General features: G+C 33.1%; 1 protein-coding gene across 1 annotated transcript in view; it reads left to right on the top strand.

Annotated features, from left to right (window-relative positions):
• Positions 1-231: 231 nt before the first annotated feature.
• Positions 232-20221, top strand: part of LOC308649521 (jouberin-like) — a gene marked incomplete at both ends in the record, with an annotated part of 53355 nt that continues 33365 nt past the window's right edge. Inside the window, 4 exon segments of the mRNA XM_081295059.1 lie at positions 232-537; positions 590-782; positions 4339-4463; positions 18843-19387. Coding sequence (XP_081151185.1) covers positions 232-537; positions 590-782; positions 4339-4463; positions 18843-19387 — 1169 coding nt within the window.

The following is a 20221-nucleotide window of genomic DNA, read 5'->3' as shown; positions in this document are numbered from 1 at the left end:
AGCACGGGGGAGGGGGCGTTTTATGAAGAAAAGATGACGTTTTCATTTTTGTTTTCAACACATAGTGAGATATCTCAGCGCCTGGAGAATCACGGATGGTTTTCTTCCGCCAAGATTTTTATGTGTAGTACAACTCTTCATTTTCCACGCTAAAAAGCTTGTTTCATTTTGTGGGCGCGATAGCGCGGGGGATGACAAGTCTTTTTCTTTGCTTCACGGTCTCATTCATTCATGTTTCTTATTCAGGGAGGGTTCCACGACAGCCTGCGCGTCTGGCTTTCCCTCCTTTGTTTATCCCGGGCTCGTTACGGTTCTGAGGCGCACAGAGGGTACACCCGCGCATCCTGGGGTTTCCTTACCGCTCCAAGGGGAGCAGATTTTTACCCCTTCCAGAGCCGCGGGGGCGGCAGGCGCGCGCACGGCCCCGCAACGCGTGCCCGCCGACAGGCGGAGGACCCGCGGGTCCGCGCAGCGATGCAGCACTTCCGGGGCCTGCGCGGGGGCGGGGCGCAGAAAGGGCGCCCAGGCGCGGCCACGGTCCAGGCCAGGCGCGTGGGCAGCTCCGGTCGTCATGGGAACGGCGGCGTAGGCAGGCCTGACGTCAGCGAGCGGCGCGCAGCCCGCACTGCGGCACACAGTCGGTTCTCAGAGCTTGGGACGTTGGCGGCCGGTCTGGCTGTGCTGCTGCCGCCCTCCTGCCCGCCCAGCTTGGTACTGGGTCTGCTTCTCACCGCTCCAGCTGTCGGTTCGTTGGGAACCGATCGCTGAGCGCTCTCCTCTCCGTGAGTACCCAGCGGGTGCGCTGGTGGCGGGAGCCGGGAGCGGGCGCTCGGCTTGCCCCGGGCTCCTGGAGCGGGGGCGGCGTGGGGGCTGCGCGAGGCCGAGAGCGCTGGGCCGCAGTGCGCCACCGCGGGCCGTCGCCGAGCGGGCACGGGATGCGATCTTAGATCCCCCGTACGTTTCAGGTCTTCTAGTCTGTGGAGCGGGGGATTGCAGTCATTGTCTTCCATACTCCAGGTCCTGGCTTGAGCGCATTGGAGCAGATACGTTCTAAGTGTGTTCGTTTCTTTTTAGAGGGTCAAGCTGGTACTGAAACGCCTTCTTTATTACATCTGAGAAAAGGTGATCCATGGGTTACATTTATAAGAGTCAAATTATGTTAATAGAGTCATTTAGGTGTGCCTAAAAATGGGGGGTGTATTATATGGTAAGATTCCCCACTGAATGATTACACTGCATTTCAGGAGTACTGTGAAAATACAGCCGCCCCGCTCCCCCGAAAGGGATGCTAACAGATTTTTGACCTGTTGCATTAAGGATTGCTGTTATTGTTTGGGCTTTCTGAAAGAAGATTGTTTGTTATGGGGATTCAGGAAATTCTTTTAAAGGATTTTTGAAAGATATTAAGATACCAGAAGTGTTTTAAAACCATATTTAGAATCTCAGGTATTCACGAAGACTGTCGTTGATTTATTTTTTGAATTATGCACCCTGTGTTTTTGTTTCTTTTTTCCTTTACTGTAAAATTCCGAAGGACTGGATTATCCAAGCCTCTCAGCCTTTTCTCCCCTTGGTCTTTAGTCCCATGCTGGGTGATAATCAGGTAGTCAGTGGGAAAAAAAAAAAATGAGATGAAACGCAATCTAATTAATTTTTCTGCGTTGTGTGCCTTTGAAGCTCCTGTAAAAGACTTGGGATGGAGAAATTTTAAAATAAAGGCATATATGAGATGCAGGGATGTTTTATTAAATCTGGCCTTAATTTTTGCATAAATACATTACATTTAGAGATAATGTAAATACATAATTTATTTATTCTTAAAAATGCATGCATATTGTATGCAATTTTATTCTTAAAATGCATGCATATTGTATGATTAAAATAATTTAATCATGTATTTTATTTATTAAATAATTATTAAATGAACATAAAGAAATTTTATGGAGCACTACCTGCATTGTGTGATTGTTTTCCTTTTTGATGTTTCCTTTTCTCTCTACAATAAAAGTAGATGCCATTTTAATTTCCCAGGCAAGGAAAAACCAAGGCTTAGGGAAATTCAGTAGCTTGCCTCAGACCACACATCAGTAAGTGACAGAACATGAGCTCAAGTTGAGTCTTTTGGACTATAAAACCATTGTTTCTGCTTTTTTTTTTTTTTTTTTTTTTAATGGTGATACATAGATAAAGAGAGCACAGGTTTTGCTGTCCAAAAGCTAGCAGTTTGATGGTGGTCACAGAACGTTTACCAGGGTTAAAATTCAGGGTGGAAGTAAACCAATTGATTGATGAAGATCAAGGAATTTTAGCATTTCTTAGACTTTTCTGTTAGGGAATATAGATCTCCAGGGAACTGGAGCATTAACTAATAATGCCCAGTAGTTCAAAATATATGTTTTTTTCTTTTTTTTTACACAATTTTATTCTTAAAAATGCATGCATATTATATTCTTATGTGGAAATTAATATATTCATTTTAGACTCATCCTCATCTTTAAATAAATTGATAATTCAAGAATATATGTGCAGAGTATACCCATGTGTTTGAGTAGCTCTGATGTAATATACCCTGAGATATTTATTTGAAAATGATGGCACAGATGCTTGTGCTAGTCTTCTCGATTATAGCAAAATTTTCAGTGGCAGATACAGAAATATTTAAATTACCTATGAATATGCTACCCACAAGCATATTTTATTAATATGATAATGTTTTGGAAAATCAAACCTGAGCTGGGGCTTGGTTTCTTAAAATCATGTTAAAATAGTCATTAATTTTTTAGAACACTTTAAAAAGTCTGCTAACATACCAAGTTAGATGTTTACTGCATTTCTAATTTTTTTGGTTTCAAATAAAAAAATATTTTATTCATATATGATCCAGTTTACTTAACCTTATTGCAGGACCCTAAAATTAATTCAAATGTACTCAATTAATTTCCATAAAAATTGGGATAAGAGAGTATAGCTTTACTGGTGAAGTAGTGGCAATACCATGGCATAACTTAAGTGAAGAGTGTTTTAATTTTCATTTGGAACATCCATGTTATAAAAAATCCTCTTTGTTTTAATAGGATCCTGATTGAGTCAGAGCGTTACATTATTTTTCAATGCTTTCCATAAAGCTGAGCTATGCCCACTGGTAAGACTTTTATGAAATTTTTGTACAAAATTCATATTTTACACACTTGTTTTTAAATTTGGCTCATTTTAAGGGACTCTAACAGATTAATGAATAAAGTAAGTCTCATCAACCAAATATTGCTTTTAGAGAGGGTAATGAGTATTTTAGGTTTGGTCTCTGTGTGGAACTGATCAGCTCTTTTAAATCAAAAAAATACCATAAGAATTCATAGCAATGAGCATATCTGGTTTTAATAAAACATTATGTACAAAAGCAAATGACTAGCCTATAGGCCACAGTTTGCCCATACCTGTTATGGGGCATTCATTCAGTCATCATTTTTTCACTTAAAACATATTTATTGACCACCAAAGCTAGTAGCTAGGGATGTAAATATACACTACATAGTATGGTGGGAGAGAGAGAATTATTTATGTAGGTGTACGTAGATATATGTATATTATATATACATATATATTCTAGTTGGGTTAAGTGCTACAAAGAAAAAGAATGGCTTTCTACACAAGAAACAGAAAAGTTTAGATGAGGTTGTCAGAAAGTGATCCATTTTAGAAGCAACATTTAAATAGCTTAACAATGTAGAAGCAGCTCCATTTGCATGAGAAGGAGCTTATTTTGGTGGAGGAGATAGAAGGTTGACATTATGGACAGGATGTAGGTATTTAAGGGGAGGTTTGTCTTGATTTGAAGCTGTCAGGAAGTGTACAACCCTTTAGGGCATATGAAGGACTTGTTTTATTTTACCCTAAATTAAATTAAATCTGCAGGGAAATAGCATGATATGATTTGTGTTTTAAAGGAAAAAATAACTTTTAATATTTGTCAAATGGTGACTATAGGCTAGACAAATGTTAGTCATTTTTCATGCCAAATGATCTTTGATAGAATTTTGATTTTACAGATAATATTAGAAAATGAAGTTTATAGATGTCTAAGGTCATGCAAGTAACAGTGATAGATGCTACTATGCAAAGGAGACATTTAGAGGAAGTGACTAAAGAGGTAAGAGGTATATGGGTGAGAAGTCACCACAGCTAAAAGAAAAAACTATTTTAAGAAGTAGGAATCATTCACTTGTTATAATGTAGAGAACTCATGCAGGTATTCACAGACTATTTCTTAATATCATAGTAGTAAAGGTTTGTGTTACAGTAGAGTTATTTAGAAAATGACTGAGTCTTTATCTTTTGTAGTTGAGAGTGAAGCCAAAGCAAAAACCAAAATTCGCTTTGAAGAATTACTTAAGACCCACAATGATCTAATTCGTGAAAGAAAAAAACTGAAGAAAAAACTTGCCAAATCTAGAGAAAACATCCCAGTGAGTAACTGATCATTTGGTTATGGTGACTTACGTATCTGAATAAAATTATGGCTTTCATATTAAAATTCTAAGGAACTTTGGAAATTAAAAACGTCCATCATGATCCATAACACATGGTAAAATAAAGTTTACATTAGAATCAACATCATTCTTAGAGTCATTCTTAGAGTATTGAATTCTGTCTTGAGTGCTGTCCTAAAAGAAGAACATAGGCACACTGGCGAGGGTTACCAGAAACACTGAGGAAACTCAAAACTAGCCATATTACACATTTTTGAGGAAAACAAAGGTTTTTAAAACCCAGAATATGAAGAATGTTAGAAGTAATATCTACAGATAGTCAGTGACTTGTCTATATTTAGATTTAATCTAACTGATTTTTCTCAGAAGAAAACAGAGCAAATCAATGGCCTTAAGTCAATAATTATCTTTTTATGCTTCAGCCACACATTTAAATAAAGAATTTTGGACAGCACACTTATGAAAGATACAGAATTTAAAGCAATACTAAAGCAAATCAGCAACTAACTAGCCTGATTCCTGTGGTATTATGAGAGTCTATAACAGCATCCACAGTAAACTGTTCATGTTTTACACCTATCTCACCATTTCTTTTGCACTTTCTCCTTTGAACATAATCTCTTGTGTTCTTACACATACACAAAAATAAGTCCTTGCATGTCCTGCCAAGTGATACATAATTTTTCTCTGGAAGGAGCTTTTTTAATGAATGATATATCCTATATTTTGCTTGTATCAGATTTTACCCAATGTATATGTATGAAACCTGTGTAATTAGTATTCTATTTGGTAGTCATCAGTGTACCAGTATATACCCTCAAGTGAGGCAAAATTAGTGTATCGCTGGCCAGAATCCAGCCACAGACAAGTACCGTTTATAGTAAGCTACAGTGTGCAGCATAGTAGGAAACAGTGATGTGCAGAATAGAACACTGTGTATTGGTACATGCCCTCCCCTCAGGTGGGGATTTTACATTGCAACAAAGCGAAAAGAACCCTGGAAACAGTTGTCTGCAGAATGTTTTTATGAACTCACTTGGTTAAAGAAGAACCTCTTTTTTTCTCTCATTGTTAGAGAATTGGACTTTGTGAGTTATGAGCAAGATGCAGTTTAGGCCAAGAATTCTTAATTAAGTGGATAATAAGATAATGAGCAGAAGTTATAAGGTCCATTTAAGATATTGAGGACATACAGGTATGAAGTAACATCATAATTTACCCAGCCTCTCTTAGCAAACACCAAACCTAAATAGACTTTGCATTCAGAAATAAGGATAATAGGTGGGGGAGAAAAAGATTTTCTAGTTCAAAAGAAGGGAATATTCCTGGAGGGCTTAGAGGAAAACCAAATATTTCTGGAATTGTTAATCCCAGGAAGTAGAAGAGGAATACCCACTTTCATTTACTAGATAGTGCAGTGCTTTCTGTCTTTCAGGCTCTCTTCTATACATTTTTTAAGTGTTCGCATACTTGCTACAAACAACAGAATGATAAAGATTTATCTCCGTAGACCAGGAAACTACAGCATAGACTTGGAGTGTCTTGACAAAAGTAATGTAGTAAGTTGTGAAAACAGGGATTCAAATACTGACAGTCTGATTGTAGAGTGTACTCTTATCCACAATTCAGTGTTACTTCTTTTAATAAACGTTGAAGTGATAGCAACTCTTTGGAACAAGAACATGAATTTCTGTGTACATAACATAACAGACTGAGGTGAAAAAGGAAGCAGTCTGAAATAAAATTAAGCAAGGAAAAAAACCTGTAATAAAAGAATTTACAATAATGGCAGGTTTACCTTATGTTCTAATTACATATCAGGCATGGTGATAAGAATTTTACAACAATTATTTCTTATAGTCGTGTTAATCATTCAGAGGTTTTGCACATGAGAAATTTTATTTTAAAAGATTTTAAATTGTTTGTCCACGTTGTATAGTCAGAAAACAAAAAAGTGGGATCTAGGACCATAGTCCCTCCAATTTTAAAGTCCATGTTCTTTCTTCATCTGCTTCCTTAAAACTATCTCAGGCCTAAACTAATGGAATTGGTACCATGAGAAAATCTAGTCAGTAATATGGGAGACAAACTTGAGGCACTCCCCATGGGAGAAATGGCCAAAACTGAAGTAAATAAGTAATGAGGATATATTTGACTTACAAATAAGTGTTCCCAGACAGTACTCATGGAATAGAAACCAAAACAGCAATGATGAAGAAACCTGCCTGAGGTTAAGAAAAAAAGATCTTGAAAGACATGAGTCCATTTTGCATTCCAGGTATTTATGAGATGAGAACTGTATCTAGAAATGTTTTTGTTTTGTTTTTATTTCAGAAGAAAAATAAATTTTACAAATATCTAAACAAAAAAAGCATCAAGTACATTTCAGACTTCTCTAAAAACACTGACTCCAAAAGACAATGGGGAAATATCTATAGAGTATTGAGGGGAAAACTGACCCAAGAAGTCTAGTAACCTAAATTGTTAGTCATTTGCAAGGGCAGTAATCATATGAGCAGAGAGCTTAATGAGCTCCTGAAAAAAAATGACAAGCTATTAAAGATGTTATATTTGAAGATGTATATGATTATCAGACACGAATAAAAGCGTAGAAAACATATAATCTGCAAATATTGAATGAACCTTGAAATCAGTTAAATATATAGAAATGTCTTATTATTTATATATATATATATATATATATATATATGCCAAAATTAAACCTAAAGATTTTTACTATGTATGTATACAGCTGCTCCTTGATTTACAATTGTATTATGTCTCAGTGAACCCATAGTAAGTTGAACATGCATTTAATACATCTAACCTACCAAATAGCTTAGCAGTGCAGTCCACTATAGAGTGTCAGTTGTTAATCCCTTATGATTGTAGGGCTGACTGGGAACATACTGTACCATACATCACCAGATTGGAAAAGATTCAAATTTAAAATTGGAAGTACAGTTTCTACTGAGTGAACATCTCTCTTGTACCATCATAAAGTAAAAAAAAAAAAAAATTGACTGTCGATGATAATGTGAAATAACAGAATTAAATGGTTTCCAAAGATTGAGCAAAACATCCTCTCTTAGAAAGGAAGGAAAAGTCATATAACTATTACTACTGCCTAGGGTATAGTTACAGTTTCATCCTATAATGTGAAATAATTAAAATAATATATAGCATATAAAATGGATTATTATAATTTTTGAGTCATTAGGGATCAGGGAAAATCACTGAAATTAGATTTTATAAGACAAAGAAAAGTAATGGAGTGAGAAATTTAAGAGCAAATATTTAGTCATGACATTAAATGTAAATGGCTTAAGATTTCTATTTTAAAAAGTAGATTGTATAATAAATTTTTGAAGTAGTCACATTTTCCACTTGCAAGATTCATGTACCAGACAAAATGACTATAAAGTTTAAAATAAAAGTGCAAAAATTTAGATGAAGAGCATTTAGAAACTTGGAGCTGTTGCCTTTATTGAAAGAATAAAAAATTCTAAATAAAATTTGAACAATTGAAATTGATCATGTTAAAAGAATTATCCAAATCAACCTAATAGTTTTCCCCCAAATCTCAAGACTATCTTAATAAATGGATATTGGTGCATAATTAAGAAGTTAGTACAAATAAATTGAATAAAAGCCATATGAGCATATAAAAATAACCAAGAAGAAATCATTTTAATTGGAAACAAAATAGTAATTTTTTTTAAAAAAACAAATATTTTATATTTATGTTTGTGAAAATTATGTTCCTTCAGATCCACATGTACACATGAAATACTGTGTAAGATTTTAGTAGTTTTCCATGGTTTCCTTTGAGGAGGAAGGATATATACTTCTATATACATCTAAACTTCATTTTTTTTCCTTTACTATTAGGGTACATAGAAAAGATCTCTTTTCATTAAAACTAGTTTGTATCCTTGATATTTACATAATTACAAAATATGCTAGAGTATAAAACAAATAATGATAGTTTTGCTTTTTTAAAAACTGATATTTTTGTGCAGCTACTTCATACCAGGCACCATACCAAATGCTTTCCATGCTTTTATTAACTCACTTCATTCTCATAAGAATCTTAAAATTAGTATAGATTGGAGAACCAAGGCACCAGAGTTTCAGGAACTTAACTGGGTTCAGACAACTAAGGTGTAGGAATCCTGGTCCTTCTTATTCTGTATCTTGTAATCATGACAACTCTGCTCTACTGCCTCCCTATTTTGCTCTTGTATACTGTAGGCAAATGTATGTTCTCTTAGGAGAACAAATGGTCGTGGATAGTCTAAATGCTAATATTAGGAAACCTATGTGAATCAACTGAAAGGGAACAGGGTAGTAAATTAAAATAATTAGAGTGAGAAACAATATGAAGATATTGGAGAAGAAGGTACAGGAACTAATAGATAAATATCACATAGAAACTACAGAAACCTCCAAAAGGTCTTAAAAATAAATTTTCCAAAAGTATAGATTCATAATGAAAAAAAACTTGTAAATAATTGTTAGCACATATTACAGACTTAGACTTTATACTTACCAGTTTTCTTTAAGGTTTAGGTTTCACACTGTTGTCATAATCGTCAGTGAACTTTTTTAGTTAACAAAATTAGACTAAAGTTAATGCAGAAGAATGAAAAAGGAAGATTTAACTTAAAAATTTAAAACAAGAAAAGGGATTATACGATTTCTAGATATTTCATTTTATTATAAATATAATTCAAGAAATAATATTGATAGGGATACTTTAAGTTTTGAAGAAAAAGTTCAATTAAAACCTCATTTTATATGACTAAATTTCATTTCAGACAGCTTAAAAAGTTAAATGTAAAAATCTAAATTAGTAGATAAATACTTAAATGAGAAAATAAAAATGACTAGCTGGTTTAATCTTCCTGTAAAGAAAGATATTCTGGTCTTAAAAGGGATAAAAACATCCCAAATAGACTATTCTCAGAAGATTTAGTAAATGTTTATTGAATGAATGAATAGGATGTGTAAGATGCTCTTTTTGTCAAAAAGCAAAGTCAACTAATTCATTGAGAAAAATATGTAATATTTTTACAGTCCTAAGAGTTAATACTTTTACATGTAGCTAAAAGTAATTACTAACATGTATTGAATACTAGAATCAGAAGGACCTTCTTAATGTTTTATAGTTATTTATCTGATTACTCCTCAGAACAACATTATGATTAAGTTTCATTTCTGTTGTTAAGTAGTATAATTAGATGCCATAAATATTAAGATCCTAAATAGCTAAGTAATCTAAACTCATGAAAAATAAAACAAATTGTATGAGAAAATAACATTAACTAATAGAATATAGAAATAGTTAAAGAGATTCAGAGTGGGATACTGAGATGATATTTTTTGCTGACCAAATAAGTATTTAAAAGCTTATTAGTAGTAGTGTGGTGAACAAGGCTTTTGGTACAATGATGGTAAAAGGGTAAGTTAATATAGCACGCATTAACAACTCTTCTAGGAAGATTGTGAAGAGGAATATTATGAAGATAGTATTGATTGAATTAAGGTGTTTAAACACTGATTTCAGGAAGATAATGGAGATATAGACCACAAATAGAAAAAATTCACATTTTTATATTGGGAAGAAAAGAGAAAAAGAAGGTGTTTGCAGTGTTGGTAGCAGAAAGTTCCAGCTTCCCATGTGATGGCTTATGTCTGTAGAAATGAGTTAGGAAGTGACACCATTGGACATTAGAGATGAGTGAAGAGGGTCTGAAGTAGCCACTGTGGAGAAGGTAAGGAGAAGTGCAAGTGAACAGATTATTGTACATAGAAGACTTGTCCAACAGTGCTGATAACCCAGTTGAATTTATAGACTATATTTTTATAAATACACCAGTGTTTGAAGTGGTTCAGATTTTTCAAACTCATTATAAAATGACTAAGTTTGAACAGTGCCTGGAGTTTTGCCAGACAATGTGATGGACGGTAAGTAAAGTACATGATAAGTGCAAGTGATGATTAAACTGATGGCTCATGGGATCAGAGTATCAGGATATTAATAAATTAGGCTTTATTGGATTGATAACATAATAAACTTTATTATTTTGTACTACTGTCTGGAGTGGTTTTTTATTCAATAGTAATAACAAATAAATGGATAAGTAGAGAATAAACACATTATAGTTGTATTTTTAGAATTGCATTTAAATCTTTCTTTTAAATGGGGAAATTTAAGCCATATTTTTCTCATTTTGATTGCTTATGCTATATTATCTTGATTTTCTTTTACCTCATTTTATTCTTATAACTTACTTGATAGTACTGATATCGTATTTGTCCTATGAGCTAAAGTTTCTAAATATTTTTGCTTTTTGTACTGAATTTTAAAGGGTAGAAAATCTTCTAGGTTCTCTAGGTATTACTCATATCATCCATGTATTTTCTTTAACATAAATCTGTAATTATCTTAGCTCTATCAAAGATAAATTTAGAACCCCAGTCTTAGGGGGTAACTAAATACTCATCAAAATAATTTTTTTTTTTTTTTTTGTATTGGGATTGAATGTAGGGGGACTTAATCATTGAGGTACATTCCCAGCTCTTTTGTTTTTTTTTTTATTTTGAGACAGGTTCTGGCTAAGTTTGTGAGACTGGTCTCAAACACCTCAACACCTACTGAGTCACTGGGGTTACAAGTGTGTGTCACCTGATCAAAGTAGTTTATGTCTAAGAGCAAAGACCAACAATATTTAAAGGAATCCCGAGAAAATCTAGCAGCGAGCAATACAAATGCATAGTTTGATCTCCATTGAAATCCACCAGCCTTATAAAAAGGAAAGATAATATGACCTTGAACCAGAAATAAGTCAATTAATAGAAACAATGTAGAGGGAGATAGAAAAAGATATAAAAAAGACAAAATAAAACTTCTAGAGATTAAAAAATATAATATTTGAAATTACCAGTAAACTGAATGGAATTAGCATATTAGAGACTGCATAGAAATAATTAGGAAACTTGAAGAAATAACGTTCTATCACTAAAAAGGGTCTCAAATGTTAAAGTGGAGAGGGAACAGAACATTGTGACTTATAGAACAGTATTAAGCATTTTAATTGTGTGTACTATAAATTTGAGAAAGTAGGAGTTAAGAAAACATTCAAAGAAAAAATTTTGCACATTTTATGGAAACAGTAAACCCACAGATACAAGAAGCTCAACAAATCATAAGTAGAAGAAATATGAACAAAATCATTCCATCATCACACTAAAATTGTTGAAAAGCCAGAGAAAATGAAGGCATTTTGTTCAGGAGAATAAAGAATGACAGCAAACAAACTATTTCAGCTAAAAGTGACTGGAGCTGTGTCTTCAAAACACTGAAAGAAAAAACTATCACCACCTAGAATTCTATATTGAGAGACATATCTTGCAAAATTGAAAGGGAAATAAGAACCTTTTAAGTAAACACTGAAAGAATTCTTCGTCAGTAGACCTGAAGTACAAGAAATTGTTAATTTTTAAAAAGATAATAACCAAGTAGATTTGCACAAAGGAGCACAGAAACTAGTATATACTAAAGAAATAATTTTTCTCATTTAAAAAAAAACTTTAATTAAAAGATAACTTTTAAGGCAAGAGTGAAAATAGGGATAGAATGTGTGTGTGGAAGCAAAAGGTAAGAACATAGGAAATAGGGGAGGAGGTAAAGTAGAATTATACTTTTAAGGTTCTTAAAGTACATGGGAAGTGGCATTATTTGGTAAGTTTGGATAAAGATTTATATTATAAAACCTGGAGCAATCACTTAAAAAGTGGGGAGGGGGATAGATTAAAAAACCCAGCAATGTTATGATGGAATAACAAAAAGATAATGAGAAAGATGGCAGAAAGAGAGGGAAAAAAACCAGCAATACAAATAGAAGCAAATAACAGTATGGAATACTTAAATTCAGTTGTATCAAAAAAAATCACTTTAAATATAAAAGGAGCAAACAGACCCATTCAAGGATAGAGATTTCAAATTGACAAATACATAGGACTCTGGTATATATTTACTATAAGAAACCCCCTAGATATATAAAGACACAGATGGGTTAAAGTTTAAAGGACAGATAAGAAGATAATACCATACTAATAGTAGTTGAAGCAAAGTTGGAGTGGTTATAGTGATATCAGAAAAAGTATATTTTAGGACGTAAAAAGTTACCAAGGATAAACAGGAATATTGCCTAGCTTAAAGAAGAATATTTTATAATGATAAAAGTATTGTTTTTTCAGGAAGAAAATAATCCTAAAAGTGTATAAACCCAGTAAAAGAACTTTAAAATACACAAAACAAAAACTAATGGAAATGAACTGACAGACAAATCAGCAATTATGATTATATATTTTAATATTCCCTCTTAGAAATTGATAGAGTAAGTAGTCAAAAAATCATTAATAATAGATGACTTCAAATCACTGTCGACAAATTTGGAACATTGTATCCAACAAACAACAGTAATCAATTTCTGGCACACTGAGACAAATACCAACCTGTGCCATAAGCCTAGATATTACTATTTTAAATATAAGCAAAAAATTATAGATACAAAATAAAAACTTTAAATGATACAGAACATGTTTTAGACCATGACAGAATTAAATTAAACTAGAAAGAGATATGTCTGATCTTTCAATATTTGAAAGTTAAACAGGATCCAAAAATGGCCATTATATTAAAGAAGAAACCTGAAGAAAATACTTTGAACTAAAGAAAAATGAAATCACAATGTATCAAATGTGGAATGCTTCTAAAGCAGATGGAAATTCATAATGCTGAAATTAAAGAGGAACTTTATTAGAGGAATAGCAGTCTCAGATCTATTATTGAAGCCTTCTTAAACAGTATGAAGAACAAATTAAGCCCCAAATAGAAAATGGAAATAATAAGTGTAAACAGTGAAATGAGAAAAACTATAGTCAGCATGAGTATATTCAAGTGCAGATCCTTTTAAAAGAAATTGATCATCTTATGTATTGGGCATTCTAATGGCCTACTTCAGGCTTGATAATTCACTAGCGGGACCCACAGAACTCAAAAGCTCTGATATGTTCATATAGTTTATCACAGCAGAAAGAAACATTAAAATCAACAAAAGGAAAAAGTGCATGAGGCACACTGCAGGAGAAACCAGTAGTGTGCTCCCTGTAGTGTTGTACAGTTCTTACTTCTGCCAGCAACTGTGAAAATGTGCAAAATGTTGATAACCAGGAACTACCAAGCCTTCTTGTTCATGGTTTTGTGTATGTGTGTGTCTGTGCAAGGTGTCATAAGCATGCAGTGCCTGTGTGAATGACCTTAGTTACTCTGATATCAGTCTCCCAGACCAAAAATAGATGTTTACCATAAATCACATTATTAGTATTTGAACAAATTGGTACAGTGTTGCCCAAGGCTTTAGGCATATAAAAGCAGTCTTATCACACATAACATTCCAAAAACTCAAAGCTCAGTTTTTAGGATCCTACCTACAGCTGGTCCCAAAAATGGATCTTATTTGGGATTTGCTGCATTTTAGCAACTGGTCTCGAGTCCCCCCCCCCCCCCCTGCATAACCTGTAACCAGATTAATTTGGAAAAAAGAAAAAAAAAACACAAATTACCAATATTAGGAATCTGAGAGGAAAGTTACTATAGATGCTACAGATTTTAAAAAGATAATAAGGGAGTATAATGAATGATTTTCTGACCATATATTTAGCAGCTGAGATGAAATGCATAAATTACATGCAGTATACAAACTCCCAAAGCTCCCTCTAAAAGAAATAGATAAAAACTTCACAAATAAAAGTGATTCTAGGTGGGGTCATTGTAAATTTCACCAAGCGTTTGAGGAAGAATTAATACCAATTCTATACAAGCTCTTAACAGGCTAAACTAATTCTTCACTCCTTCTTGTAAACACTCATTACCCTGATACCACGACTAGAAACATTACAAGAAAATTACCAACCAATATTCCTAAGGAACACAGATTCAGACATCATCAATGAAATATTAGGAACTCATTCTTACAAAAAAAAAGATAATACAAAATGACTTTTTGGAATATATTGTCAGTTCAGTGTTAGAAAAACTATTCACTGGAATTCTTTTCATAAGGCTAATTCAGAAAACCATATGATCATCTTAAATATAGAAAAATGATCTGGAATATACGTAGCACTCAAGGATAAATGCATCAAAAATGTGCAAGATGTTGAAATTTGCTGCATTTTAGCAACTAAAGTCTGCTGAGTTTTTTTTCTGCATAACCTCTAATTAGATCTATCAGGAAAAAGGAAAGAAGACACAAATCACCAATATTTGGAATCTGAGAGGAAAGTCATATGCTATAGATTTTAAAAGGATAATAAGGGAGTATAATGAATAATTTTATGTATATTTACATTTATATTCAGTGTATATACTGAAAGGCCCCAAAATGCTAACAATAAAGATTTGCTTAAATAGGTATCCTGTTCATAGTTTAGAAGAAGCAGTGTTGTTAAATATTCATTCTCTGAAAATCTTTTGATTCAGTTCAATACTAGTCAAAATGCCAGCAGGTTTTTAAATTGGAAATCTAAATATGAGATTTATTTGGGAATATAAACAGAATAACGAAACAATTTTAAAAAGAACAAAATTGGAGAAGTTACACAGTTTGAATAGAAACCCATAGTAGAGCTGTAGTAATCAAGACAGCTTGATATTGTCATAAAGATAGGCATATGTATCAATGGAGCAGAATAGACTTTAGAAATGGACTCAGTTCTTCCTTTTTCTTTCCTTCTTCCCTACCTCCCTCTCTTCATTTTTGTACTGGGGATTGCACCCAGGGCCTTGTGCATGCTAAGTATGGGCTCTACCAATGAGTTACACCCCATTCTGGTCACTTAATTCTTAATTGTCAAGGTTAATTCAGTAAGGGAAAAGAAAAACTTTTCAACAGTGGTCCTGAAATAATCATATATCTATATGCAATAAAATAAATTGTGACCATATCATGTTTGGAAAATAGCTAGAAATGGATCAAAGACTTACATATAAGAACCAAAGCTATATAACTTACAAGAAAATTACCAACCAATATTCCTAAGGAACACAGATATTAGGAACTCATTGGTATCCTTGGTATCCTTGCTCTGGATATAAAAGCATAAGACATAAAAAGAAAATGAGATAAATTGAGGTTTTCAAAAATTAAAACATTGCTAAGAAAATGAAAGGATCAGCTTTGGGTTGAAAGAAAATATTTTCAAAGCACCATCTGATACAGAACATTTTAAGAACAGTTATAACTCAGTGATATGAAAACAATCCAATTAAAATTAGAGAAGAGGTATGGATAGCAAATAAGAACATGTAAAAATTCTCATTGTCATTAGGAGTTAGGGAAATGTATTTTTTTAAATTTTTTTTTTTTTTTATTTTGAGACAGGGTCTTGCTAATTTCTGGAGACTGGCTTTGAACTTATGATCCTCCTACCTCACTCTCCAGAGTCACTGGGATTACAGGCATGCACTATCACACTGGCTTCAGGAGTTGACTTCATAAAGACATGCAGGGTGATGGAAATACATCATGATTATTGTGACCATATAACTATACATTTGCCAAAGTCGATTTATATACTTAAAAGTAGTGAATTTTTGGTAAATCATTTTTTTCAGAATAATTTTAAAAGCAGACACGATGAAGAATGGACAAAGATAAATTAGGAACATGAGCAAATGTCTTTGGGCCATTTCAAATTCAGTCACAACCAGGTCCATGAAGCTATTAAATTCCACAAAGCAGACATCTGTTATTGTACTACAACAAAACTAGAAATTAATCAAGTTTATAATTTATAAATAACTTATTCCATTAAACTATAAGGGGGAAAAAGGAAATCAAAACCACAAAAAATAAAGTGTTTAAAAAAATAATGAAAATATAATTATTATCCTTTTAAATGTACAGGATGTTACCAGAGATAAGCTGGGAATTATATTTATTGTACTATTTAAAAAAGAACTGAACAAAGAAAAAGATCAATGACAGATACAAAGTCATATAAAATTAATATTATTTGTACAAAGGCTGATGGATCAGAGTGAATTAAAATATTAAAAAAAACAAGCTTCATCTTATTAGTTTTCCCAAAGTTTCATTTAAAAAATTTTTTGAGACCACAAAATATTTCTTATGTGTCTAATTCTTGATTATGTCTTTTTACAACTATTTCCTCACAATCTGTGCAATATTGGTGCTACATTTCTAGTATTCACTGAAAAAGTAGAAAGATAGATATCTATATGGCCCATTTTAACATAATGGAAATTCAGTGTTATTGAAGTATGACTATATTCATAGAAAAAAACCAAAGAGAAGTTTCTAAAAAGATCAGCAATCTTTTTCTTTGTGGAAGGCAATCAAGGATGAACTTTGGGTTTCTAATTTTGGGGGGTTATTTTGTTGTTTTTTAAAAAAATATTATTTTTTAAAGCATATATCACTTCTAAAACAGAATATATGAAAATTGATTTCTTAAAAGAGGCAACTTTTTTTTTTTTTTTTTTTTTTTGGTATTGGGAAGTGAATCCAGGGGCGCTCAACCATTGAGCTCCATTCCCAGCCCTTTTTTGTATTTTATTTAGAGGCAGAATCTCACTGAGTTACTTAAGGCCTTGCTAAGTTGCTGGAGCTGGCTTTGAACTCGGGATCCTTCTAAGGGAAGCAATTTTTATTAGCTCTGATTATGGAAGATTTTTTAAAAAGTTATGGCTTCATAATTTATCATTAAATATAGACAGAATTAGGAAAATGCTTTAAGTGAGCAATCTTTCCTCTGCCTGTTTTTTGTTTTTAGCATAGTCTACTTTTGCTGTTTGTGGGGTGTACCTACCTGAAGCATGCTACCCTTTCTTTCTATGTTGAATATGTATTGAGCTACTTTATGTTTGGTGTTCTTTCAGCATTTTCATCTCCTTTTCATATGTAATCAATGTTTTCTAACTGCTTTTAAACATGAAGAATTTTAAAAATTGGGCCTCAGTATTCAGTAGTAAGCATATCCATTTTTTAGAGAGTTCTGAATTGTGATTTTAGCTTTTGTCCATTCTGATTTTCATTGCATCTATTAAGTTTTTATTTCTGTCACTCAGAATTTTATTTCTAATATTTATGGTTCACCCAACATTCTTTTGTATTTCTTTAATATGATGCCTATTTTAAATTCTTACTAGTTTATACTATTTATATTCCTTTGGTATTCATTTTTCTCTTTCATTGGATTTCATGGCTCACCTTAATTATACTGCTTTCCTTTAGTGTCTGTTAGTTTTTACTTGTCTGGTTGTCTTTATGTTGAGAATCTTTCCTCTGCCTGTTTTTTGTTTTTAACATAGTCTGCTTTTGCTGTTTGTGGGGTGTGCCTACCTGAAGCATGCTACCCTTTCTTTTTATGCTCAACTGCTTAATCCTCTGGGTGAGCTACCACAAGAGTTATCCATTCCAGCTCCTCAATAATAGGTTGTCCTCAGGCATATTTGCTGCTTCTTAAGAATAGCTGACTCTGATTCTTAATTGCTTCTCCAGAACCACCTGTATCTGAGGACGTCTTTCCCTATCAATTGTGTTTTTTTCTCTGATGGTTTCTTAATAGATCTAATCTTGCCTACTTAAATCTTTGGAGAATTTCTCAAAATACTTGTTTTACTATTAGTAACATTCGTTTGTGATTTTCAGCCTCTTTTTTCCTATTAAAATAATATCTCATTTCAAATAATACTTTATTGGAGAAAGAAGTATAGCTGTATGCTTAGTTTGACATTTGATTTAACTTGATATTTAACATTTAGCAGTGTTTTAGTTATACAGTTGGACTCATTACAGGATAATCTTAGAGCTAAAGACTTTGGTTTTCGAGTATAATTATGGAGCAAGACAAATGACCCATATGTGTTTTCTCTTGAGGAACTAGAAATGTTTTACCCACAGTGACTCTTTTAGTAGTTTCTCATCTCCTAATTAGATTAGAGTTTGGATCATTTTTCCAGTGAGGAAAATAGCATTTAAAATTTGAGCAATTAACTCATATCTGAAAAGTCCTTAAGGACTTTTCCCCATGTTAATTAACTAACTCATTTAATCTCCAGTTACTTTTAGAGATTACTAGTCTAATTCTGGAACATAAGCTAGGATAATGCTCACCAAAGGCTCTACACTGTTATCACTCTGTCTCAGCAGAACATAATCTTCCTAATATTCCACATTGTTGAACATTAGTCATTGTTTTTATCTATATAAACTTCATCTGTCCTTAGCTAAAGCTTTGTTGTTGTGTCTTATTCCCTAGCTTGGCACTGTTAAAAGCGGTCTTCAGAATATTAAAGAAACCAAAAGTGATGATGTAAGTTGTATTAACACTAATAACCCAGAGAAGAGCATTCGAGTCACTAAAAACAAATTGAAGAATACACATTCAGCAGCTGAAGATTCAAATGATGATGTCAGTGTAGAGGAAGACAAGCAAGGGAAGCCAAGTAAAAAGATTACAAAGACCACACAAGAAATGGAACCAGAAACTTCTGAGAAGGTAGATTTTGCACATCAGAAAATGAGAACAAAGTCATTGTCCGGTGTTGATCATCAAAAAAGTGATAAGACAAAGGAAGGAAAAGAAAATAATACTTTAGAAGGAGAAGAAGAACTCATGCAAGCATACCAGCTCCAGGTAGCTGAAGAAATGGCAAAGGAAATTAAGAAGAAAATAAGGAAGAAACTGAAAGAACAGTTAACTTATTTTCCCTCAGATACTTTATTGCATGATGACAAATTGAGCAGTGAAAAAAAGAAAAAGAAGAAAAAGAAAGTTCCAGCCATGTCTAAAGCTGAAACAAGGTACTTTACATAGATACATATTTTTTTAATATATTCTTATTTTCAGCTCTTGCATGACATCTGTAGTTTAATAAAATTCTTGATCTTTCATTTGGAGACACTGCCACTAGGAGAATAGCAGCTGACCTTATGTAGCACCTTAACTTTGTGGTAGGAGTTTTATGAAAATTAACTCATTTATTCCTTATTACAACCCAATGAAGAAAAGTAATATCATTCTGTTTTTCTGATGTGGAAACTAAAAGGTTTAAGTCACAGAGGCTGAGCCAGATCTTGGCAGCTTAACTCCAGAGTTTCTATCTTTACCCACGTACTTCTCCTTATAAATAATAGAAACCTAATTACTTCCCCCTTTTTGAGTTATAAATGCCCATTTGGACATATGAATATAACTTTCCTTATTATACAAATAACATTTTCTCATTGTAGAACAATCATTCAAAGATAATCACTGTTGGCAATTTGGTATTTAGTCTTTATATATATATGTATATACATGTATATGTATATACACACACACATACATATATGTATATACATACATATACATATATATGTATATATATAATGACTATACATATATACTTGTGTTTATCATTTGGGTTTCTGTGAGTATATTTATATTTATAGATTCTCTCTTTAGAGAAAACAGTGAGATTTAAAAAATGCCTTTTACCTGCCATAATTTTTTTCTGCAGTCATCTAGAAGGAACTTAAGGTGGGAACATTCTGTAGATGACTATTCCTTGGCATTCCAGGGCATTTTCCTCTAAAGCTCTCGGCTAAAAGTAATTCCCCTCTTATCATCACAAGTTAATGGACCAGTGGTAACAA

The sequence above is a fragment of the Spermophilus citellus genome, assembly GCF_964194105.1.
Source record: "Spermophilus citellus genome assembly, chromosome: 5".
Lineage (NCBI taxonomy): Eukaryota > Metazoa > Chordata > Mammalia > Rodentia > Sciuridae > Spermophilus > Spermophilus citellus.
The sequence above is the reverse complement of the archived record's forward strand: the minus strand, read 5'-3'. Positions and strand labels throughout refer to the sequence as shown.